The sequence below is a fragment of the Budorcas taxicolor genome, chromosome 2, assembly GCF_023091745.1.
Source record: "Budorcas taxicolor isolate Tak-1 chromosome 2, Takin1.1, whole genome shotgun sequence".
NCBI classification, from domain to species: Eukaryota; Metazoa; Chordata; class Mammalia; order Artiodactyla; family Bovidae; genus Budorcas; species Budorcas taxicolor.
The window spans coordinates 63,370,810-63,397,955 of record NC_068911.1 but is presented as its reverse complement, the minus strand read 5'-3'; the positions used below and the strand labels follow the sequence as shown (position 1 = coordinate 63,397,955).

Here is a 27,146-nt window from a genome sequence, read left to right as displayed (position 1 = left end):
ATGAAATGGCTCGGAAAACTCTTTACCCATAACTATACAAATGGAGGGAAATATTAAATTAAGCAACAGAGTAGTATACCTTATATTGACTAAATAATAGCTGGCTGTGCATTAGTGTACTTGTTTTAAGGTGTTCTTTTGATCTACTATTTTAAAAAAAGGGCAGAAAGCTGCACAGATGATGTGCTACAGTGCAACTAATTATTGGGAGTTGAGTTCACAAGCACAATGCCTTCTAAAGGCAAGGCCAGAATAAATGTTTCATGGTGAAGGCATTTATAAATAGAGAATGTGCTTCAAGAAGCCACCTGATACAGGACAGGTCATCTGCAAATGGTTTATATACATGCTGCTGGGAGAGCCTCAGACAAGGATCTTGGAATAAAATCCAACCAAAACTGTGCTGGCAAGGGCAATAGAAAATAATCCATCTGAATGCCTCAAAGATACAGCGAGGCAAGTTAGTGTACTTAGATCTTGCATTATCTGAATTCTGGTTTTGAGTGGCAGTTTATAGTTTTTAGAAGACTCATAATAGCCTGATTAAATATAATTTCACAGAAAGATATAAAAAGTCTAACACTTTTAAACATCTTTATAATTTTGCATGATTATAAAAATAATATATACATGTGTGAAATTGTTAAAATCAAAAACTATAATCTTGCCATCTCTAGAAATGGCAACTATTAACCATTTGGGATAAGTTCTGGATCTTTTCCTGAAAATATCTAATATGTTACATATCTATTTATAACATATTCAATAATACATAATTATTAATAAATAACAGATAATATGTTTAACAATACTGAACAATATTCAACAATAATGCCTATTAGTTTTTAGGGATACATCAGTGAGTAAAACCAACAAAATTCTTACCTTTTCTGAGCTCACATTCTAGTGAGAGAAGACAGATGGTAAACAATAGAAAAAAACATATAAATAAATTCTATGTAAGAAGATATTAAAATTATGGGGAAAAAGTAGAGCAGGATAAAAGGGATTAGAAATACAAGGGTGTCAGACCTTACTAACAGATAATATTTGAATAATGACCATAAAAACTAAGGATGTGATCCATACAGACATTGAAGGAAGAGTATTTCAGCAGAGGAGTAGTCAGTCCAAAAGCCCTGAGGTCACTGTGTGGGTGGTATGTTCTAGGAATAACAAGGAGACTAGTGTGGCTGGAGAAGTGTGAATGAGGTCTGGGGATAGATAATGAAGCAACATGTTATGTAAGGCATTGTAAGGCTCTGAAAGAACTGTGAATTTGGATTTTACTCTAGTGAAATGAGACCGTGAAGAGTTTGTGAGCAGAGTTGTGATATAACATACTTAAAAACTTTAAACCTCTGGCTATCTTCCCTGGTGGCTCAGAGGTTAAAGCGTCTGCCTCCAGTGCGAGAGACCTGGGTTTGATCCCTGGGTCGGGAAGATCCCCTGGAGAAGGAAATGGCAATCCACTCCAGTATTCTTGCCTGGAGAATCCCATGGATGGAGAAGCCTAGTAGGTTACAGTCCACGGGGTCGCAAAGAGTTGGACACGACTGAGCTACTTCACCTCACCTAATGTATCAAGAACTGGGTGTGGAAGGAAAGAGTGGAAGCCAAGCAGTAGATTATGAAGTTATATCCATGAAATAGTCCAGAGATGATGGTGGCCTGGATCTGGGTGGCAGCAGCTGAGTGTTGAGAAGTGGTCAGACTTTGGATAAATTTTACAGGTAGAGCCAGTTGCACTTCCTAATGAGTTAGATGTGCAACATAGGAGAATCATGACTATAACATTTTTGGCTTGCACCAGGAAGGACTGCTGCTGCTGCTGCTGCTAAATCACTTCAGTCATGTCCGAGTCTGTGTGACCCCATAGACGGCAGCCCACCAGGCTCCCCCGTCCCTGGGATTCTCCAGGCAAGAACACTGGAGTGGGTTGCCATTTCCTTCTCCAATGCATGAAAGTGAAAAGTGAAAGTGAAGTTGCTCAGTCATGTCCAGCTCTTCGCAACCCCATGGACTGCAGCCCACCAGGCTCCTCCATCCATGGGATTTTCCAGGCAAGAGTACTGGAGTGGGGTGCCATTGCGCAGTTGCCTTAATAAAGATAGAGAAACAGAAAAACAAGCTTGGCAGAAAAAAGATTGTGAGTTCTGTTCTGGACATGTTAGGTTTGAGGTGTCTTTTAGAAAATATACCCACATATATTATTCTATATATACTTTTAAACATTATTCTAAACTTACTTCTCTATGTTTGCTTTAATTCTTGTGGACATTTTTCCATATCAGGACATACCGATTATTTCATGGGATACGTTGTATAGACTCAAGTTTAGTCTTTATTATGCTGTGGTAGGCAGGATCCTAAAGATGGCTGCTAAGATTCGCACGTGCCCACTCTCCATTTTGTACAGACCTGGTATAATCCCCATTCCTCAAGTATGGGTGGGCAGGACCTGTGAATATGAGAGGACTGTCACTTCCCGGATTAGGTCATGTTAAAAGGCGCAGGTGATGGCACAGCCATCTCTGAGAGTACATTGTCACTCCTGACATTATGTGAGCCTCTGTGAGAGCCAAATGGAGTTCTTCCTCTTGGCTTTGAAGAAGTAAACTGCCATATTGTGAGAGGGCCATGTGGCTTATACCTGAGGGCAAGCTCAGGGATGAGAGACTTTCGGTCAGCAGTCAGTAAGAAAATGGGAACCTCAGTCGGCAACTGAAAAGAACCCAATTCTGCCAAAAACCTGAACAGGCTTTGAAAAGAATGCCAAGACCAAGTGAGAATGCCACTGGCCAGCTCCTGCTTTCTACCCCGTGAGACCCTAGCAGAGAAACCAATGATGCCATGCCAGAAACCGTGAGATAATAAACAGATGTTTGCCTTGAGCTTCTACATTTGTAGTGATTTGTTACACAGCAAAAGAAAATTAACATACATGATATTCCTGTCAATGTCTTTAGAAAGCCAAGCATGAATACCCCCACCGTGGAGCAAATGACTGATTAGACTACAAAACCCACTAGCATAATAACCCATGAAAATGAGTGTTTCTTGAGTCACTATAAGTAAATATAATCAGTTATACTTAATAGGTTTTTTCTGTTTTTTGAGAATTGCAGAACCTTGTAATAGAACAAACATACAGTAATCTTCATAAGACTACAGAATTTAAATGCTAGAAATTTGATTCTGGCTTGATAACTATCTTATATAACCATTCTGTCATAATTTTCCACATATAAATCAAAGAATTTGGCCTTAAAACCAAGCTCGCTATCAAGCCCAAAAGGCACCACTCTTAGGAGTCAACTCAAACAGGCAGGCAGGAGGCAAGTAATCACTGTGCCTTGGTGGCTAAGCCGCTCTGTTCACCACAAGGAGGGGACTCCATTAAATATTTAAAACAATCACAAAGAGAACACGCAGCAGGTGGACAACGGTGATTACTTGCCCACAGCCCTCACAGCAAGTGCCTGACAGCACCTGGGAGGAGGCTTACATCACATTAATGATACCCCTTTGTAGATTCTATCAAAAAGAGGACTGATAGTTTCACAACTGAGATTTCAAAATAGTGAAGGCAAAGAGGGCTTCCCAAGTGGCACTAGTGGTGAAGAATCCACTTGCCAAGCAGGAGACCTGGGTTCGATCCCTGGCTTGAGAAGATGCCCTGGAGGAGGGCATGGCAACCCACTCCAGTGTTCTTGCCTGGAGAATGCCATGGACAGAGGAGGCTGGCAGGCTACAGTCCATGGGGTTGCAAAGAGTCAGATGCAACTAAAGCAACTTACCACATACACAGGGAAGGCAAAGAAGTTAGAAATACAGTTTCTACTTCAACAGCACAGCTAAGGCAAACCTTGATGGAATAAATTCTCTGATAAGTCACTGGATTTTTGTTGTATGTTTTAAAGATTTGTGGGTTGCTTGGACCTGGACAGTAGCCAGCTCCCCAAATCTGAGCATCTCTTATGTGCATAGGTGGGCTTCCCTGGTTGCTCCGTGGTGAAGAATCTGCCTGCAATGCAGGAGATGCAGGTTTGTTCCCTGGGTCGGGAGGATCTCCTGGAGAAGGAAATGGGAGCCCACTCCAATATTCTTGCCTGGGGAATCTCGTGGACAGAGCAGCCTGGGAGGCTACAGATCATGGGGTCACAAAAGAGTCGGACATGATTTAGCAACTAAACAACAATGTGCACAGGTAGCCTGGCCCCTGGATAACTGGCCGGCCATTCTTGTGAAGAGCCAGGGTCACATATGGCTGGTCCCTACGTGGGAGGATATGGTGAACATCCTCGCACGGGCCACAGAACATGTGTCCAGCTTCGTACATCTTTGTAGCTAACACATGCTATTGTTCTTCTCTGGCCAGGCAGGTTAAAGACCTGGCTTTCTTGAAGACCTACAAGTCATCAGATTATTGCCACCATCTCTTCTTTACTGCCCATGAACAATCATGCTTTATTCCTCTCTTTAGCTAGAGACTTTCCTCTTCTTCCCCACTGTGTCTCTGGAGGAAGAGGACATTCACGTTGGTTTGTCCATGATTAAGATCTACTCATCTGTGGTTGCATGTAAAGATGTTCTCATTTAGAGAAAGCACCTGTCTCCAGCACTCCCTCAGAACCAAAAACTTAGTCCTCAACCAGATTAAAATCTTCACCTGACATTTAAATATTTATATAGTTATAGGAGTATAACCATAAGCATGATTTACAAAACATTTATATAGAATTTTATATGCTACAATATGTATAAAAGTAGTATGCCTAAGGCTACCCAGCTGGTGACTGGGGCAGATGGGACAAAAAGGTTGGTCTGCTGGCCACAAGTTCACATCTCTGTGGAGAGAGACATGACAGTGGCAACCCTGCTTTCCAGGCAGCCCCTGAGTAGCTGGTCCCCCTGAGAGGCCACTTAGGGAGAGAGGAGTGAACTAGGTACCACAAGGTCCACAGGCTGTTCTGTGCCCTGTCTCAAGGAAGCTGTGTGGCCTCAGGCAAGTCACTTCAGCTCTCTGAGCCTCTGCTTCTTCACTTGTAAATGAAAGAAATCTCTAATATTTATATTAACTGCAAGCTGATGTATCTACAGTATGAAATGCCAGAAATAAGGCCAATCCACTAGGGGAGCTCTATTCCAGTTCACTACTAATGATTGGGGTCCTTATTCATGTTCAGTGAAGAGAATCCAAGTGGCCAGGATTACCCAGTGAGCCACTGAGAAAAGTAGGAGAGATACCAGTGCTCAGAATAGACTTATGTTGAGAAAATCTATAAGAAAAAAAAAATAGGAAATGCTTTGAAAAGGATTCCCCATGAAACTCCTCTGCAAATTATGATTTTTGTTAACCAGCTTCAAATTATTTGGGGAAGTCAGTAATGTAGAGAATATAAAAGCACATGCTTTCTCCAATGGAGATACCTACTGGAGATAATCCATTAATCCTATATTTAGAAAATGATTTCCTCGTATTCTACCACCGATAAACAATGACTTATTGTAATTATTGGGAAAAACTATGGACCCATGTACCAGACTTAAGAAGAGACGACTCAGACCTTTGCAAGAAGAGAGCACAGTTCTAAAAGGTACCCTCTACCTCTAAGATAATCCTAGAGTTACCTTTAGTGAAAGGGTGAAACAATTCCATTTTGCCTGAGTATTTTTTTACCTTGGGGAAAATACTATGTTAACGAAAGAAATCTGAATTGATGGTCTTTATGTTATGACCTATACCATCTTACATCAGGCTTTGAAAGGAGAAGGCCCATGCCTCTCAGCCTCTTGGGGGAGAGCACTGTGGCTCTGTTTCATTCATCATTAACACAAGCAGTTGACACCGATCAGTGAAACAAAATATTCTTGAAAAGGGAGGAAGCCTAAGCAGATAAATAATTCTCTTTTCCTGGTATGATACATGACACATACACCATAACACACATACATTTGAAGGACAAATCTATTTAGGCAGAATTCGCACTCTCTTTCACCTCTATCTGCATTGATTAATTCTTTTCCAATTTTCCTCCTCTGCATGAGAAAGGAAACATAAGGAATTATAAATTTCAGCACCACTCAAAGAGAACATGTAGAAATCACGACATATTGCCAGATTTGCATTTAAAATTGGTATTAGTTGTGCAGCAGCTCGAAAGCCTTTTAGGGGGAAGGCCAAGAAACAATGGTGGCCTCGGTACTTGCTTTATTTTACCATAGGGAAGAAAGTGATTTCACAAAATGGTCACTACTTAACCTACCACGGTTTACTGTCTTCAGACATCATTGCCTCTAACTACTGGATCACAGCATGAATTTTTTATGTTCAATCCCATAGAACTAACTGTTGCATTTCTGCTCAAGAGCCCAAATTGTTCTTTTTTGTAAATGAGTGAGCAGGCTGTCTTATATTGGAATGGGCTGTAAGTGTGGAGAAAAATGTAAATTGACTGTAAATCACTAATCAGGAAGAGATGTGATAAGAGTCTGCCCGTAGACATAAGGATATGGGATATTCAGGCTCACTATATTGTATTAGCAAGAAGCATTCTTGAGATACTAATTATTTTTTGCTACATAAGCTATTTTTCAGAAGGAAAAAGGGCAATGATTGGGCAAGAACTTTTTATTCTCCTGTTAAAGGTGGAGATACTTATAGCCTGAGACTGAGAAGGTCACTCTCCTAGGTACAGATGCTAGAAGAGCTCTTGCACGTGTGTACCTGGAGGTATGACAGGAATGGCCAAGAAGGTAGTTATGCATGTAACATCATGCAAATGTCCACCAGCACTATAGTGGATGGAGCGACACATTCGTACAGTGGAACACTTACCAGCACTGAAAACAAATGAACAAAGCACAAGGGCTCTTGATTGAGGAATTTATACTGAATTTGAAAAAGCAAGCCACAGAAGAAGACATACAGCATAATTCAATTCGTATAAAGTTCAGAGATGTGCAAAACATGTAATAACATATAAAAAATGTAATATATAAAACCTACATGATGAAACTATCATTGTTTAGTTGCTAAGTCATGTCCAACTCTTTTGCAACCCCGTGGACTGTAGCCTGCCAAGCTCCTCTGTCCATGGGATTTCCCAGGCACGAATACTGGAGTGGGTTGCCATTTCCTTCTCCAGGGGATCTTCCCAACCCAGAGATCGAACTCATGTCTCCTGCACTGGCAGGCAGATTTTTATCACAAAGCCACTGGGAAGCCCCAGTGAAACTTTACATAAAAGCAAAAAATTGTTAAATTCAAATTAGGATAATGGTTTACCTCTGTGTGGGAAATAAAGGAGACTGAACTAAGGAAGATCAATACAAGGATTCAGAAGCAGTGATCGAGTTCTTTCTCTTAAATTGGGTAGTGGGCATTGACTCTATCATGTTTTATTGGGAAGCTTCATCATGTTTTATTATACTTTTGCATATGCCTTATGAACCAACTTTTAAAATGGTGTAAATACGTTGACTCTTTTTGCTTCCCCAGAATTTGACTTTTGGTCCAAAGCTAAGAGCAGAATAATAGCAATCCATACCAAACCTGGCACTATAATTTGGGGTAAGAATCAACCATCATCTCTTAACTATCTAATATAATATGTTGACTTTGTAACGAATGGGCAATTAACTGTTTTTTTTTTCTATAGTGAGCCTTTCAGTTTGTTCAGTACTACTAATGTTAATAATAGAATACTGAGATAATTTCTTCCTAAAACTGTGTGTTTACAAATCTGTTGTTCAGCATTCTGAAATCAAGAAGGAAAGAAGCATAGCAAAAGGCAAAACTTTATAACATCAGTCCTAACCCAATCATAATGTTAACACATATATTGACACCTATAAATCATTTCTGCTTTGCTAGTCACAGAACCAAGGTTGGTGGTGTTTTTCCTTACAGGAGGAGACCTAAAGAAATTCTGGATTGTCTACTCTCCCAAGGAAGGTATTTCAAAGCTCAGAAATAATGTATCAGAAACTGAAGCTAGCCAGAGTGTGGTTAGCATTGGGGTGGCTAAGGGAGCACACTGGAGACACCCAACCCAGACAGGGAGCTCACGAAAGGATGTCCAAGATACAGGCATCACAGCTAGATGCTGGAGAATAAATAGAAAATACATAGTAGATGTGACCTGGGGGAAGAGAATTCTGGGCAGCTACAGAAACATAAATTTCAGGAATTTAAACTTTCCATGCCATGTTCAGTGACTCAGTCATATCCGACTCATTGTGACCCCATGGACTGTAGCCTGTCAGGCTTCTCTGTCCATGGGATATCCAGGCAAAAAGACTGGAGTGGGTTACCAGGGATTGAACCCACATCTGCTGCTCCTGCGTTGGTAGGCGGATTCTTTACCACTGTGCCACCTGGGAAGCCCATGAAGAGATCTGCAAAGATCTGAATGAAGTTATCAATTTAACCTGGAGTCCAACCTCCCCACCATTGTTGCATCCCACCCTAGACACTGGAGACAGTACAGGGCAGGATTCAGAGGCTGGGCTTTGGAGTCTGAGCTGCTGCTGCTGCTGCTGCTGCTAAGTCGCTTCAGTCGTGTCCAACTCTGTGTGACCCCATAGACGGCAGCCCACCAGGCTCCGCCGTCCCTGGGATTCTCCAGGCAAGAACACTGGAGTGGGTTGCCATTTCCTTCTCCAATGCATGGAAGTGAAAAGTGAAAGTGGAGTCTGAGAAGCCAGGACTAACTCTCACTTCCAGTTAAATGTTCAGTTATCATTTCTGGTCTAGTCTCTGTTCTGCAGCCAGTGTGATCTTTCTAAAGCATAACTCCTTCTTCTCCCGCATTGATAACTTGCCTACTGATTCCCCTTGCCCATGATAAGTACTCAAACTTCTTAACACGTCTGTCAAAGCCTCTGGATGATCTGGCCCCTGCTTTCTCCTCCAGCCTCATCTACCCAGCCCTCCAGCTATGTTAACTCATCTCTGTTCCCAGACTCCTCATGTTCTCAGCCTTGCCTGGAACACATATCTCATCACCATTGTCATCATAACACTCCTGCTACTATTCAGACCTTAGCTTGGTAACCTAGTAATTTAATCTCCTAATTTATTGAATACACACCACACACATACACATGGAGGCATTTTATGAGTTCATGTAAATTTATCTATATGATACCCTATACTACCTTAGAATTAAACTTCTGCCAAGTCAGAATCTACATTGTCTTAATATATTCTGCACATCAGCACAATGCATGCCTACATAATTAACATTAAACAGTAACAGAAGCCAACGTACCATTCCTTGGGAGCAATCTTTTAAAATACAGTAGCTGTTCTAATATCTATTGAGAAATAATTATGTTACATACACATTTTTATTACTAACCATTTCATTGTTTAACATAAACTATGTTTAATATAAAATGTGCCTGAATATATTTAATTGCATGGGTTTAACTACATGTTTAATATAAAATGTTCCTCATAGTAAAAAAGAGCACCAGGCTAGAGAGTTAAGAGTGTCTTTGCAGTTATGCGCATTAACAGTGAAACACTGAATCCGAATGTCCATCAACACCATAATGGATTTAAAAAATGATGCTGATTCATACAGTGGAATACTTTGCAGCAGTGAAAATAAATGAATGAATTACACACGCATGTGACTCAGGAACATACACGGAATGAAAAAGCAAGACACAGAAGAATACATACAGTATAATTCAATTATATAAAGTTCAGAGGTGTGTAAAATGGAACAATGTAAGTGGCAGGGTCAAACATATGCAGTGAAACTATATAGCCATTTTGCCACAAATCAGGGTAGAGAAAGGAAGATTTCCTGTCAAACACAGCATTTATACTCAGTTGTGTCTGACTCTTTGCAACCCCATTGATTTTACAGCCCATGGAATTCTCCAGACCAGAATACTAGAGTGGGTAGCCTTTCTCTTCTCCAGGAGATCTTCCCCACCCAGGAATCGAACCAGGGTCTCCTGCATTGCAGGTGGATTCTTTACCAGCTGAGCCACAAGGGAAGTCCAAGAATACTGGAGTGGGTATCCTATCCCTTCTCCAGCAGATCTTCCCCACCGAGGAATCGAACCAGGGTCTCCTGTACTGCAGGGGGATTCTTTACCAACTGAGCTATGAGGGAAGCCTGTCAGTCAGCAGTAGGCGATGCGGAAAGTCAGATCACAGGGGAAAGATTCAGAAGAACCGCCAGTCAGCTCAGCAGTTGCTGTGGATTTGCATGATGTTCCTTTGGGGCTCTGGCCAGCAATGCATCCAGAGGGTGACAACAGAACCTTAAAACTGCAACCAGAGGCCTCCTCTTACCTCGGCATCAAAGCGGGGATCCTGGTAGGCATCACTGATGTTCACTGGAAGGCCCGTGGAAGCCACCAGCTCGGCAACACTATTATTTATTAGCCAGTCAGAGTACGATGATTTCTCCATGCTTTCTTTGAAACTATCAGAACACCAAGGCAGGCAGAAAGAAAAGAAAAAAACATCAGTTTACCTGAAAGCTAACCTGTAAAAGTACTCCCGTAGCAGGACTATCCATCCTCATTAAGAAGGGGCATGTGACCTTAGTCACAGAACAATAGCAAGGTAATTAGCAGCAGCTACGTCAAAATGACTTACCTGCTATCTTGTAAAATAATCAGCTCCATGGGTAGAAATTATAGATTTTTTAAGATCCAGAGGACAACTCTAGGTTTTATTTAGTCCCCAAAGCAGGCAGAGGTAGAACAGATAATCCGGAAATGACCAAAATTGACAATAAGATGCCAATGCTACGGCATAATAAATTACACTCACCCTCCTAAGCCCACACCTCTTAACAGAGCAGACTAGATGCTTGATACTAGGGAAAATGAAACCCAAGAGTGAGGAAGAATTCAGAAACAAATTGAAAATTTACAAAAGTTTAAGTGTAGCAAAAGAGCATGTCTAGACTCCATCTTAGTATTCTGTAGCCATTTTTTGTAGTGTCAGAGTATATTTCTTAACAAAAATACATTTCCTACTTACAAAGTCTTACTGAGAAATGTTTTAACCCTACCCTTGACATTAATAATTTAAAATATATTCATGTATGATTTTAACAAGGAATTTTATGTTAAATGATTTTGTTAACTTTCCTCTGTGCCCCTTTCACTACAAAGGTCAAATTTACACAAATGCCATAAGAATTAGTAAGATTCCCCACTTCATCCCTCCCTTCCATCATTTCTTCCTCCTGTACCTACTGAGCACTGCCAAGAGCTGCAGAAATACAAACTGGAGTACTGTTCAAATTAGCAACATCAAGGAAGATTTCCTGGAGGATGTTAGGTTTATGGCATGGCCAGTAATAATTGAAATTACGTAAATGAATGTAACTGTACAGGGCAATGCTCTTCAAACTACACACATTCTGTGGAACCCTGGGTTCCTGAAGATGTTAATGAATGTACTATAGTAAGAATAATAACTCTGTTGACTTTTTAATCTAAGCTGCAGTGTACATAAGAAAAACACTAAATTCTGTACATAGAAAGTGAAAGTGAAGTCGCTCAGTCGTGTCCGACTCTTTGTGACCCCATGGCCTATAGCCTACCAGGCTCCTCTGTCCATGGGATTTTCCAGGCAAGAGTACTGGAGTCGGTTGCCATTTCCTTCTCCAGGAGATCTTCCTGACCCAGGGATTGAACCTGGGTCTCCTGCATTGTAGGGAGACGCTTTACCATCTGAGCCTCATTGTTATTATGCAATAATGTGTCTGTGTGGAATTTGTGCTGTAGTGGGAATGCCAGGAACTGGCATGGAGCGTCCACTGGATACATGAATGAGAGGGAAGCACAGACATTATTTACCACCATTAATACATCTCATCTGTAATGACCGTTGGTCTGCATCTGATAAGTTCAACATGGATTTGTGATGCTTGTTATTCAGTCCTTATTGCATATTAAATGTTACTTGCACATAAACTTATTCCTTATGGATCTCCAGCTGAAAATGAAAGCATTAATAAAAAACAGAGGTGAATTTCTCTGGTGGTGGCTAAATTAAAGAGGTAAAAAGACTGAGGACTTCAAAGAGAAGACAAGCTCTTTATTTTCTCAAACAAGCAAAAGAACAACAAAAAAAGTCCATATTTTATTTTGTTTATTATGCCCATGAGAAGTGAAATTTCACATTGTGCTGCAATGAAAGCAGAAAACAGGAAGAAACATGAAAATGGACCTGATATAAGGATCCGATTTAATGAAGTCATTTGTCAGTTTATAAAAGGGTGTGACTGAATGCTGATCATTTCTTGCAGAGATTCATTGATCAGTTGATTCATTCTGTGCTGCTGGTGTACCATAATTATTTTTTACATCTTCTGTGATGAAACAGTGTAGAAAGTGCTGACCTACAGTGTGGTGAGAAGAGCTGTGGTGGGACCTTGGGGATGAGCTAGGGAAGGAAATGAGAAAGATATGTAGGGGTTGGGGGAGGCTAAGCACGGATCTGAGAACTGAGGAAGGTCATTTGGGGCCATAATCAATCTAAGGGCTTCCCTGATGGTTCAGATGGTAAAGAATCTGCCTGCAAAGCAAGAGTGAAAGTGAAACTGTCGGTCACTCAGTCGTGTCTGACTCTTTGCAACCCCATGGACTGTAGCCCACCAGGCTTCTCTGTCCAGGAAATTCTCCAGGCAGGAATATTGGAGTGGGTTGCCATTTCCTTCTCCAGGGGATCTTCCCAACCCAGGGGTTGAACTTGTGTCTCCTGCATTGCAGGATGACTCTTTCCCATCTGAGCCACCAGGGAGTCCAGCAATGCAAGGGACTGGAGTTTGATCCTTGGTGGGTCACAAACAGTTGGACATGACTAAGCCACTAACACTTTCACAATCAATCTAAGGAGACTCACTGCAGTTTGGAAACACATCAAAAATTTGATTCCTCCATAGGCTGTGAGTGCAGATGAGATTGTGGTAGCTCAGTGGATCTCAGTTGCCATGTGCATAACTGCAAAATAACCAGTTAGGTTATTTTAACTCTTTAAAGAGTTAAGATTAAGATTAGTTTAAGTAACAAGAAAATAGTAAAGAAATCCTTTAGCTTGTATTATACTAGGACTAGGTGCATAGGAAGCTTGGGTTTTTAAGTGAGTTTCCTGTAAAGAGCTACAGTTTGATTCCTCTTCCTCAATGGTATCTTGATTCCAAGTATGAGACTCACACTCACTCAAAGAGAACTTCATGAACTTAAACATACTGACCGTGGAGGGATAAAAGAGAATTGTCTTATTGCACAGAACACATAATTCCTGAAATGTGGCTGTCCCTGATATGAGGCTCAGTGAGTAAATATAAACATCAAGGTCGACAAGGTGCCAAGCAGCGTAGGAGAGAAATCGATACAAGTAAAACTAATCAGACAAATAAAATACCCCAGGACGAGGAACTTCACCAAGTTTAATTGTCTGAAAAACCTCTCTCAGCTAAAGGTTCAAACATAGAAAACTGTATGAAAATAAATATGACTATTTTTTAGAATTAATTCTCAAAATGAGTCTCTAAATTAGAAGACAAAATATCTGAATAAAATGATGTTAATCATTAGACTGTGTCTGTATTGATGGTTTTGTTCTCAAAATCAGAGAGACTGATTTCCTTTAGGATTGACTGGTTTGATCTCCCCACAGTCCAAGAGACTCTCAAGAGTCTTCTGCAGCACAATTCAAAGGCATCAATTCTTCTGCGCTCAGCTTTCTTTACAATCCAACTCTCACATCTGTACATGACTACTAGAAAAACCATAGCTTTGGCTATATGGACCTTTATCAGTAAAGTAATATCTCTGCTTTTTAATACACTGTCTAGGTTTGTCATAGTTTTTCTTCCAAGGAGCAAGCGTCTTTTAATTTCATGGCTGCAGTTACCGTCCACAGAGATTTTGGAGCCCAAGAAATGAAAATCTGACACTGTTTCCACTTTTCTCCCTTCTATTAGCCATGAAGTGATGGGACTTGTCTTTCCTAGAGACTTCCGATACTTCACTCTTGAAAGAATGACCATTAGTTGGGCTGCTGCTAAATGCTGGAAAGTCATAAGTGAATCTTGAATGAAATGATCTATAAGGGTCTTTTCTTTTTTCCTGACAAAAGGGAATTGATACATGGGAACCCATCTGTATACATATGGTCTCCTCAGCTCCTCCCCCTACCTGTACAGAAGGAGATATAGACAGAAACTAAAGAGGCCCCACCTTCAGGAAGCTCACAAGCAATGACAATGGATTGTGATGCCCTAAATGAAGATGTAAAGACATTATGGGAAGAGAGAAAAGAAGGATCAGTTCTGTCGAGGCTGTGAATGATATTTGAGAACTACTTCACAAAGGAAGTTAGTATAAGCTGATCTTATAAGGAGGATAAGTAAGAGTCATCTGGCAGAGAAAGAAGGAAAAAGCAATTCAGACAAAACCACAACAGGACTCAAGCTTTAGAAGTGTGAGGTTTTCTGTACTGGTGTAACGAATGGTAGAGCTAAAACTTAGACTAAATGGCAGAAGTGATGACTATGGCTCTAATAGAAGAGGCAGCCTCTATATTGCGTGGTTCCATGCACAAACACAACCACATTTATACTTATGGTTCCCACACACATGTCAGCAGCCCATTGAGTCCTAAGTTCCCTACGTATGCATCTAAGCACTTTCTGGACATTTCCTCCTGGTTATCCACAGACATCTCAAATTTAACATTTGCAAGATTGAACTAACACACTCTCCTTGATGTGTTAACAATCATTAAAAAAAATAACTGTGACCATTAACTAAAAATAGATCATTGGGTAAGGAATAGAAGTTTCAACATAGACACAATCTGTTTTCTTATTTTCGGGTCATGATTGATTATCAGTCACCCTCTGATAGGCTGAGTATTATACAGTGGGGGTAGGATTCAGAGAGACGAAGAATCAGGAACACCAAGAACTCTTCCAGACAGAAATTTCTTTTTTATGCTTTGTAAACAAAAACTGGTTTTTAATCTACACCTTGTACCTGGTACTAGTTTCCATCTTGCTCCATTGACCAGAGGTCAGTCTGAACTTTTGGTTCACAAAGAGAAATGCCTTTATTTTTTCTTCTCAAGTAAGCCTGTCTATCTCTGGGTCCTTCCTGAAGCTTCAAGCTGTGCAACATTATTTGAAGTTGTCTTTTAATTAGGAGATTAAGGAACTAAGTCAATATCAGTTGAACTCAAAGCTAGGACCCCAGCAGGAGAATCTCAAATCCCTAGATCTAGGACATTAATAATTTCCTACTGCCCTCAGTATATCTTTGAAGGTTACCAAATAAGTCTAAAACATAAAAGGTAATGGGAGAGAACTTAATTAGCAAGTAGAACCAGCCTGTCAGTTGTTATACTGTGGTGGGAGAGGAAGATGCTCTAAGTTGCAGACCTTCCTGAATTTTATCATGACCTGAACTTGTTAATTATGGTCTATCTTGAGGACACTTCATTACACTTGTATTTCTCATTTTAGGCATTGTGTTATCAGAAATTAAGACATGGAAACCAAATAACACATTTTCTGCCCTTCATTTCCTCAAGCTGCACAATGGGAATGATGAGATTTATCACTCCAAGGAGTTGGTGTCATTTTGGGAAGTGTCTTGCACCTCTCAGCTGGGTGTCAGACGGCATTACTGTGAGTAGTTGGCGTTTACAATTTAGTATCAGGTAGTGACAACTGCTTGGTTTCATAGCTGAGCGACTCTGGGTTTGGGGGGGTTGTTTCTGTTTTTTGTTTTTCTTGTATCTTGGTCCAACATTTCCTTGCTATGAGACTACAGATCAAATTTTAATAACTCTGACTGGTAGTTTCCATAACAGAAATTAGGGGAAATACAATCCATTTTACAGGGTTGTCTTGAGGATACAATAGCACATAGAAAGCTCTCACTATTAGTTCCTTGTAGCCCAAAGATTCTTCATTTATTAAAAACACTAGGTGAGGTGTAGTCTGTTTATCTACTGGGACAGGAAAGATGTTACTGTTTTTTGGCTGTGGCATTGTTGTCAGATTTGGAGGGGTGCTGAAGTAAAAATGTGCTAGCTGGTAAAACTGTTGACAATAAAGGATGAGGTTAAAATTCTATCCATCTAGAAGTGTCAAGTAGCCCTATCACATCTCTCTTTGGGGCTCCTGTGGGCACCTCCACCAGTCTGCTCTGGATTGAGAGCATATCTTCCCACAAGTCCTATGCATATGTCTACACAGCAAGAAAGAAGTGGACTCAATGCGTTAAAATATTAACTAAGGCATGTTAAATGAGAGACCTAAAAAAATGAGACAGTAAAGCATAAAAAAACCAATCATTAACTTTCAAGTTGCTATGATTCTGTTTACTGTGTGGCATCAATATAGGGGACAGCTGACCTGCACAGGCTACTATTTTATGTTTGATCTCAGTACTTCTTCATGTGCCTTGTTTTCTTGGAATGTTTCTATAGCTTTTATCCTTCTCTGTGACAGTCTAACTAAAGTGATAAGACCACTGATCCAAAATACATAGGGTAATGAGAAGGTTTGTCTTTCATTTAGTCTTCATATTCTAAGTCAGGAAAAAGAAAAAAAATAACTAAAATATATTTGAGAAGTGAAAGCTAGATGTTTGGGAAATGTCTCCTTGAGTTTCCTAAGATTTTTGGAAGACACAAAAGTTTATTAGAAATATGGCCTCTCCCTCACTGATGTTTGATTATTATAATTAGCATTATGCAAATGGGGTATAGACACATACATTACTACTGCCATGGAGGTTATTTATAAAATAGGGGAGGGGGATTTGGGGCCATATAAGCCCAGAAATATCAAAGTGATATTATCCCTGCACAGTTCAGTCGCTCAGGCATGTCCAATTCTTTGTGACCCCATGAACCACAACACACCAGGCCTCCCTATCCATTGCCAACTCCTGGAGTTTACTCAAACTCATGTCCTTTGAGTCAGTAATGACATCCAACCATCTCATCCTCTGTCGTCCCCTTCTCCTCCTGCCTTCAATTTCTCCCAGCATCAGGGTCTTTTCAAATGAGTCAGCTTTTTGCATCAGGTGGCCAAAGCATTGGAGTTACAGCCTCAATATCAGTCCTTCCAGAGAACACCCAGGACTGATCTCCTTTAGGATGGACTGACTGGATTTCCTTGCAGTCCAAGGGACTCTCAAGAATCTTCTTCAACACCACAGTTCAAAAGCATCAGGTCAGGCATAAATTGTTCCAGTGTCAACACTTCATCCATATAACATTCTCTATATTTTGTGGGAAAAGGAGGTTGGATATAACTAGATGACTCTAACAGTGGAGCTTCCTGATAAAGAAGCGGCCTCGGCACCAAGTGGAAGCCTCAGAGCTCAGTTGCTGGTACCTGGAAGACAGATCTACTGATCCACTTCCTTGTTAAACAATCAAAAGGGAGTTGGGCCATCTGGATCTTTTACTTTTCAACTAGCAACATTAAATACTGGCATAATAAGTTTCAGCAGCCCTGCATTTATCAGATGATGGACAATCAAAAAGAACGGACTTTTGGACTCTGAGGGAGAGGGAGAGGGTGGGATGATTTGGGAGAATGGCATTGAAACATGTATACTATCAGGTAAGAAACGAATCACCAGTCTATGTTCGATACAGGATACAGGATGCTTGGGGCTGGTGCACGGGGATGATCCAGAGAGATGATATGGGGTGGGAGGTGGGAGGGGGTTTCAGGATTGGGAACTCATGTACACCTGTGGCTGATTCATGTCAATGTATGGCAAAACCAATACAGTATTGTAAAGCAAAATAAAGTAAAAATAAAAATTTTTAAAAAATGTCCTAAGGTTCTCATTTATAGGAAGTTACACAACAACACAAATCTTACATTTCAAAGATGACTGGTTATGATGGTGATGATGCTATTTTAATGTTTAATATTTTAAAGATTTTCTTCATTCCTTGAAAATAGAATAAGTATCACATTTTTATTCCTACAAAACACCCATCACATGCTTCCTAGCAGAGGTGCAGTTAAAGAAAGAAGATCCATGAACAAGAAAGTAAAAGAGAATATATTCATGATATACTATAGAAGTATTCTGTCTTACATCAATGTGTAAGTTTGTCTAACCTACTACTCTAGGTAATCGAGAAATTTCAAAGAAGGTAAGTAGAACAGAGAGACTTTCCAAATTGGTAAAGCCTACAAAAATTTGTCCCTCCATAAAAGAATGAGAATACTAGCAAAAAATGGTCAAAATCAACTTTTTCTGAGGAAATTAAAGAGAGGCTTACAAAAATCCAAAGAGTGTTCATTCAAGAAAAACAGTTGAATCTCTATAAGGACAGCAAGTTGTGAGTTATTTTAACTTACCTTATTCTCATCTCCCTATCTCAAGCTCTGGGGTAGTGGTGAAAACCAACAGATTCACAATCATGCTAGCTGTGAAAACCAGTAGCCAAGTAGCCACTGACAGAGGAACAATGGGTTTGGAGCTCCCCAAAAGTCACACCCCTAGAGAATTGTTATTATTTGACCTATTTGGCAGCTCCATGGAAACCTCCACTCATAAAGCTTTTCTTTATTTGACCTGACTTTGAGCTTGCTCACTAAGAACACCCTTTATCCCAAAGCATTCGTCAGGGGGAAAATGGCAGCCGTTGTTTAATATCACTACTGCTTTTGGCAGAGAAACACTTACAGCTAACAAGAAGCTGACCAGAAAACCTAAAAGAAGAAGTATGGGAATAAGATATTACTAGGGAGATTTGCAAAGTTCTGACATATTTCTGGAAATATAGAGTTGAATGTATGCTCAGAAAAGACCAGAGAAGGTCCTAAACTCCCACCTCTGGTTGACCCTGAAGTTCTGCAAAAGCAGAAAGTGAAAGCTAAGTAAACTTCCTGTAAGAGATTGAAGGTACCCCACACATGCACACAGATCCCCTCAGCAAGGCTGGAAGACTTATTGGTTCTTTTTTTTTTTTTAAGGAAACCTCAACCCAGTCATTAGCTGACAACTGAGCTAACTAGGGAGAGAATTCAGTTGCCACACACAACAAAGATAGTTCATGAAAGCCAGTAAACAACAAATAGCGGAAACAACAATAACAGAAACAAATATAAACAACAGCAAAGCCTGGATGGAATGAGTCAGGAGCTGATATTATTTCCAGTATTCATTTAAATTATTCCATTTTAAACTGAGAGAGAGAAATAAAAAAATAAACAGGAAAAAAAGCAATCAACAGAAACTGCCTCGAGTAAGCCCAGATGTTGGACTTACCAGACAAAGACTTTAAATTGGCTGATATAAATGTGTTCAAAATACTAAAGGAAACCATACTCCAACCTGCCCCCCCAAAAAAGAGCCTAAAGAAAAACATGAGGAAAATGTTTCACCAAATAGATAATATCAGTAAAGAGATGAAAATCATAAAAAGAAACCAAATAAAAAATTCTGGAATTGAAAATTATAATAATTGAAATAAAAATTCACTAAGAGGGATGAACAGGAGGTATGAGAAGCCAAAAGAACCGTTTAACTTGAAGATAAGTTAATTGAAGATAGAGAGTATCTGGTCTGAGGAACAGAAAGAAAAAAGAATGAAAGAAAAGAGTCTTAGCAACTTTTAAGCACATAAACATATGAATAATGGAAGTCTCAGACAGAGAGGAGACAAGAAAAGGAGAAGAAAAGATATTTGAAGAAACATAGGAGAAAATATCACATATTTGACTAAAATAAACATTCAGTCAGTTCAGTTCAGTTGCTCAGTTGTGTCCGACTCTTTGTGACCCCATGGACTGCAGCATGCCAGGCCTCCCTGTCCATTGCCAACTCTTGGAGTTTACTCAAACTCATCTCCTTTGAGTCAGTAATGCCATCCAACCATCTCATCCTCTGTCGTCCCCTTCTCCTCAATCTTTCCCAGCATCAGGGTCTTTTCAAATGGGTCATTTCTTCGTGTCAGGTGAACAAAGGATTGGAGTTTCAGCTTCAGCATCAGTCCTTCCCATGCACACCCAGGACTGATCTCCTTTAGGATGGATCTCCTTGCAGTCCAAGGGACTCTCAAGAGTCTTCTCCAACACCACAGTTCAAAAACATCAATTCTTCGGTGCTCAGCTTTGTTTATAGTCCAATTCTCAATCCATACATGACTACTGGAAAAACCATAGCTTTGACTAGATGGACCTTTGTTGGCAAAGTAATGTCTCTGCTTTTTAATATGCTGTCTAGGTTGGGCATAACTTTTCTGGAGCATGTGTCTTTTAATTTCATGGCTGCAGTCACCATCTGCAGTGATTTTGGAGCCCCCCAAAATAAAGTCTGACACTGTTTCCACTGTTTCCCCATCTATTTCCCATGAAGTGATGGGACCACATGTCATAATCTTAGTTTTCTGAATGTTGAGTTTTAAGTCAAATTTTTCACTCTCCTCTTTCACTTTTATCAGGAGCCTCTTTAGTTCTTCGCTTTCTGCCATAAGGGTGGTATCATCTGCATATTTGAGGCTATTACTATTTCTCCCAACAATCTTGATTCCAGCTTGTGCTTCATCTAGCCTGGCATTTCTCATGATGTACTCTGCATAGAAGTTAAATAAGCAGGGTGACAATATACAGCCTTGACATACTCCTTTCCCTATTTGGAACCAGTCCATTGTTTGATGTACGGTTCTAACTGTTGCTTCCTGACCTGCATACGGATTTCTCAAAAGGCAGGTCAGGTGGTCTGGTATTCCCATCTCTTGAAGAATTTTCCACAGTTTGTTGTGATCCACACAGCCAAAGGCTTTGGCATAGTTAATAAAGCAGAAGTAGATGTTTTCCTGGAACTCTCTTGCTTTTTCCATGATCCAGTGGATGTTGGCAATTTGATCTCTGGTTCCTCTGCCTTTTCTAAATTTACCTTGAACATCTGGAAGTTCACGGTTCACATACTGTTGAAGCCTGGCTTGGAGAATTTTGAGCATTACTTTGCTAGCATGTGAGATGAGTGCAATTGTGCGGTAGTTTGAGCATTCTTTGGCATTCTTTCTTTGGGTTGGAAAGAAAACTGATCTTTTCCAACCCCGTGGCCACTGCTGAGTTTTCCAAATTTGCTGGCATATTGAGTGCAGTACTTTCACAGAATCATCTTTTAGGATTTCAAATAGCTCAACTAAAATTCCATCACCTCTAATAGCTTCGTTTATAGTGATGCTTCCTAAGCCCCACTTGACTTCACATTCCAGGATGTCTGGCTCTAGGTGAGTGATCACAACATCATGATTATCTGAGTCGTGAAGATCTTTTTTGTATAGTTCTTCTGTGTATTCTTGCCACCTCTTCTTAATATCTGCTGCTTCTGTTAGGTCCATACCATTTCTGTCCTTTATCGAGTCCATCTTTGCATGAAATGTTCCCTTGGTATCTCTAATTTTCTTGAAGAGATCTCTAGTCTTTCCCATTCTATTGCTTTCTTCTATTTCTTTGCATTGATTGCTGAGGAAGGCTTTCTTATCTCTCCTTGCTATTCTTTGGAACTCCGTATTCAAATGGGTATATTTTTCCTTTTCTCCTTTGTCTTTCACTTCTCTTCTATTCCCAGCTATTTGTAAGGCCTCATCAGACAACCATTTTGCCTTTTTGCATTTCTTTTCCTTAGGGATGGTCTTGATTCCTGCCTCCTGTACAGTGTCATGAACCTCCATCCATAGTTCTTCAGGCACTCTATCAGATCTAATCTCTTGAATCTATCACTTCCACTGTACAATCGCAAGGGCTTTGATTTAGGTCATGCATGAACAGTCTAGTGGTTTTCCCTAATTTCTTTAATTTAAGTCTGCATTTGGCAATAAGGAGTTCATGATCTGAGCCATAGTCAGCTCCTGGTCTTGTTTTTGCTGACTGTATAGAACTTCTCCTTCTTTGGCTGTGAAGAATATATTCAATCTGATTTCGGTATTGACCAAAAGAAACATTAATCTATACATTTAAGGATCTCAACAAAATCCAAGTAAGATAAACTCACAAGGATCCACACCCAGACATAACATTAACAGACTATTGAAAACTAATGGAAGCCAGAATGCAGCTGAATGACACAGTCAACGTGCTCAAAGAGAAAGACAATTAAGGAAGAACTGTACGTCCAGCAAAATTATACTTTAAAAATAAAGGAGAGGTTGAGACATTTTCAAATAAACAAGAACTGAGAAGATTCATTACCAGCAGATATGCCCTAGAAGAAATACTAAAGGTTGTCATTCAGGCTGAAATTAACGAACACGAGAGATTAAGATCATGGCATCCAGTCCCATCACTCCATGGGAAATAGATGGAGAAACAGTGGAAACAGTGTCAGACTTTATTTTTTGGGCTCCAAAATCACTGCAGATGGTGATTGCAGCCATGAAATTAAAAGACGCTTACTCCTTGGAAGAAAAGTTATGAGCAATCTAGATAGCATATTCATAAGCAGAGATATTACTTTGCCGACTAAGGTCCGTCTAGTCAAGGCTATGGTTTTTCCTGTGGTCATGTATGGATGTGAGAGTTGGACTGTGAAGAAGGCTGAGCACCAAAGACTTGATGCTTTTGAACTGTGGTGTTGGAGAAGACTCTTGAGAGTCCCTTGGACTGCAAGGAGATCCAACCAGTCCATTCTGAAGGAGACCAACCCCGGGATTTCTTTGGAGGGAATGATGCTAAAGCTGAAACTCCAGTACTTTGGCCACCTCATGTGAAGAGTTGACTCATTGGAAAAGACTTTGATGCTGGGAGGGATTGGGGGCAGGAGGAGAAGGGGACGACCGAGGATGAGATGGCTGGATGGCATCACTGACTCGATGGACGTGAATCTGAGTGAACTCTGGGAGTTGGTGATGGACAGGGAGGCCTGGCGTGCTACGATTCATGGGGTCGCAAAGAGTCGGACACGACTGAGCGACTGAACTGAACTGAGAGGGTAATCTAAATCCACATGAAGAAGTAAAGAGCACTGAAAAAGGTAACTCTATAGTAAACACAAAAGATAGCATAGGTGTATTTTTTGTTTGTAACCTTTCCCCCCTCCTATCTCATTTAAAAGACAACAGCATAATGATTATTTATGGGGTTATAATGTAAAAAATACAATTTGTAAGACAACAATAACACAAGGGTGAGAACTATATGAGTAACTTTTCTTGCACTACAATATTAAGTTGGTATTAATCCAAATTAGACTGTTACAAGTTAAGATGTTAATTGTAATCCCCAGGGCAATCACTAAGGAAATCATTGAAAAAATAATAAAAGAAATGACAAGATAATTTAAATGGCTGATACTACAAAAGAAGGCAGAAATGAAGAAACAGAGGGACAAAGAGACTTAAGACATGTAGAAAACAAATAACAAAAAAGGTAGATGTAAATTCTACTTTATAAGTAATCATTTTAAATATAAATGAATTAAACACCCCAAACAAAAGGCAAAGATTGGCAGAACAGATACAATAACATGAGCCCATATAACAACTATATGCTGTTTATTAGAGACATACTTTTGGTTCAAAGACACAAACAGGTTAAAAGTAAAAAGATGAAAATGTATCTACCTCAAACAAATCCTCCCCAAGGTGCCTAATTCGAAGTACAATATGTACTTGAGTGAAAAAGCTGACTTAAACCTCTACATTAAAAAAACTAAGATCATGGCATCTGGTCTCATCACTTCATGGCAAATAGAAGGTCAAAAGCATAGAAGCAGTGACAGATTTTATTTTCTTGGGCTCCAAAATCACTGCGAACCGTGACTGTAGCCATGGAATTGAAAGACATTTACTCCTTGGAAGGAAAGCTATGACAAACCTAGACAGCATATTGAAAAGCAAAGACATCACTTTGTCGACAAAGGTCCATATAGTCAAAGCTTTTTTTCTAGTAGTTTTTGGCTTTCTAGAAGACATATACAGATGATTTTTCTAGTAGTCATGTACAGATGTGAAAACTGGACCATAAAGAAGGCTGGACACCGAAGAATTGATGCTTTTGAATTGTGCTGGAAAGTATTCTTGAGTCCCTTGGACAGCAAGGAGATCAAACCAGTCAACCCTAAAGGAAATCAGTCCTGAATATTCATTGGAAGGACGGATGCTGAAGCTGAAGCTCCAATACTTTGCCCACCAGATACAAAGAGCTGACTCACTGGAAAGACCCTGACACAGGGAAAGATTGAAGGTAAGAGGAGAAGAGGGCAGCAGAGGATGAGATGGTTAGAGAGCATCACCAGCTGATTGGACATGAATTTCAGCAAACTCTGGGGGACAGTGAAGGACAGGGAAGCCTGGGATTCTGCAGTCCACGGGATTGCAAAGAGTCGGGCACGACTTAGTGACTGAACAACAACAACAACAAAATGTATTTGAGTGAAGAAGTTCTGCAATGTTTGGGAAAATCAGTTTCACACAATGCTTATATTTTAAAATAACCAGCATAGGCACTGATTGAGGCCACACACACTGCAAGTGTTAATCAAAAATGTCTTAAATGTCTAAAGTTGTGTTGTGGGTCACAACAATATAATGGATGATGAAATTAATTCTGTGGGTTCAGACAGCAGGTGGGTTTTTTTTAAAAAAGAATAGACTAAATCAGAAGTTACATAAATAGTAAAGGTAAGTATAGTTTCAAGAAACATGTTTTAGATATATGTGTGTGTGCATTTGTGTATATCTTTTGTGTGTGTGTGTGTGTATATCTTTATATACATTAACTAGGTTTGGATATAAAATGTTTATTTTTGCTGTAGGTTCCAATAAAAAAGGTTGAAATTCACAAGCTAGGGGATACACAGTGAAATTGGCACAGTTAGGATTTACGGTAAAGATATTAGCAACATTGTCTGTGGCAGGAGCAGAATTCCTAATTCCCCAGAACATCATCAGGATGGTGTGCTTTTCAGTGGTAATGTCCCAGCAGGGATGAGTCACAACACACTTCCTGGAAGCACAAGCCCCAAATCATATTCGTAATCTAGACAACTGCTGGAGATCACCTCACCTGGGCCAGGTTCATGTCAGAGTTATAAAATTTACACTATGACTGTAAGACACAATCACAGTAAATTGTGATAAACAAAATCCTGATCATACGTAGTCTCTCCAAGCTAACACAGTCTATTCCAAGTTTATTCCTGAGAATGTCACTGCTGCTGGACAAAAACAAAGAACATCTCAAGGAGTCTTGTTTACAAATTCTTGACCCAAGGCTAGAGCTCATCCTATAGTTTTGTCTCATTATAGTCACATCTCATGGAAGTCAGTTCCTTCTAGCCTCTCAGAAGATCAGATTTGGGATGGAAGCCTAAAAGAATGAGTTACAGAGAAGTGAGGCGTGCTAGGAGGAAAAAAATTTATTTATAAAACTAGATTCTACATAAAATTGAAAAGGAAAAGAAAAAAAAATCAATAAGGCATTGAAACTTGAGTTTCAGTATTTTGACCTCAAAAATGCAATGCAGAAAACTAATGTTGAGAAGAATCATAGGGCTATCCAATCTGAGAAATGAAATAAACCCTAAAAGTCTCCAAGATACTTCTTAAAGTTGAGTTGTACCCTCAGGGGGTAGATGTAGATAAGGGATAGAAAAGCCACAAGAAAAACATGTGAAGGGGCCATACTATTTCATTGAATCTGCAATAAATCAATTGTAAAATGCACTGTTATTTTTGAACCACTGAAAGAAGACAAAAAAATGCTGCAATGAGTCAATGTATTCTTTTTACTTAAAATATTAATATTTTCATCTTATTTTAGAGATCGTTTAGATTAGACATAAATTTTATCATATGCACTCTTGAAGGAAAATTTTAACTATGTAAGTTGATTATATATAGAAGGAAAACTTACGAGCAAAGAAATTGACCAAGACATTTCTAAAATTGCTTCAAATTCAGTGTCACTCTTCTGAACCACTTTTCAATACAGAGTCTTCGATGTTCACAGATATGAGCTTTGAGTCACCAGGATGCAGCCTTTTTTTAGAAGAGTGCTCCACTATCACCTTTAGGACGCTCTTCCGAGCTGCCAACCCCCCCCTGCAAGTTTCAATGCTGCCATTCTACTGAACTTGGTAAGAGGGCTCATTGGCAGGTTTTTAGACAACGACCAGACTCACCTTCCTTCCTCAAGTATCCTTTACTTGGCGTGTTGACAGAAATTGTAAGGGTTTGCTGCTGTCCAGCCACGCCACCAGCAATTCTTTTATTAGACTGTACAGATATATGTTTGAAAACTGTGTCAAGACCTAACATAATTGGAAGTTCATGCAGGGCTCCTGGCCATGTGTTCCACGGGGCAGAAAAGATGTGCACACACATACACACACACAGCAACATCGAGTTCAATCTTATTCTTACATGATATGGGGTTCAAACTCATACACTAACACTGCATTCATTTCCTATTTCTGCATAACAAACTATTACAGAATTAGCAGCTTAAAACAACACTCTTTTGTTATCACACAATTCTTGGAGATCAGAAACTTATGGCGTTTGTCAGCTGGATTTACTGCTTAGGATCTCACGAGACCAAAATCATGGTGCTGACAGAACTTCATTCCCTTCGGGAGATTCTGGGGAAGAATCAAGCTCATTCAGGTTGTGGGAAGAGTTCAATTTGCTGTAGCTGTAGCGTGGCGGTCCTGATCTCCTTGACATGTGGTCCTGTGTATATTTAAGCCAGCAATATGTGTTGAATTCTGCTCATACTTCAAATTTCTCTGATTTCCACCTATCTAACTTCCTTTTTAATCCTCAACTGGGAGAAAGCTCTGTATTTAAGAGTTTGTGATTACACTGTATCCACCTAGCTAATCCCAGAATAATCTCCCTATTTTAGCATCAATTGATTAACCACCTTAGTTACATCTGCACAGTCTCTTTGGCTATATAATGTAACATATTCATGAATATGACAGAGCGCGTGAAGGTCATGGGGGCCCAAATTCTGTCTACCACCTTTAGTTTGACTTTGTTATTTAAAATTAAACATGGTGGCAAGTTTTAACCATCTGATGTTATGCATGGCCTCATGCTGAAATGCTGCACTTTGATTACACTGGACCCATCCAGATAATTCAGGATAATCCCCCCATCT

General features: G+C 39.9%; 1 protein-coding gene across 1 annotated transcript in view; it reads right to left on the bottom strand.

Moving 5' to 3' along the window:
* Positions 1–27,146, bottom strand: part of PDE11A (phosphodiesterase 11A) — a 424,511-nt gene that overhangs the window by 201,560 nt on the left and 195,805 nt on the right. Inside the window, exon 6 of the mRNA XM_052662664.1 lies at positions 10,322–10,454. Within this exon, the coding sequence (XP_052518624.1) occupies positions 10,322–10,454 (133 nt within the window). The remainder of the gene's footprint in view (positions 1–10,321; positions 10,455–27,146) is intronic.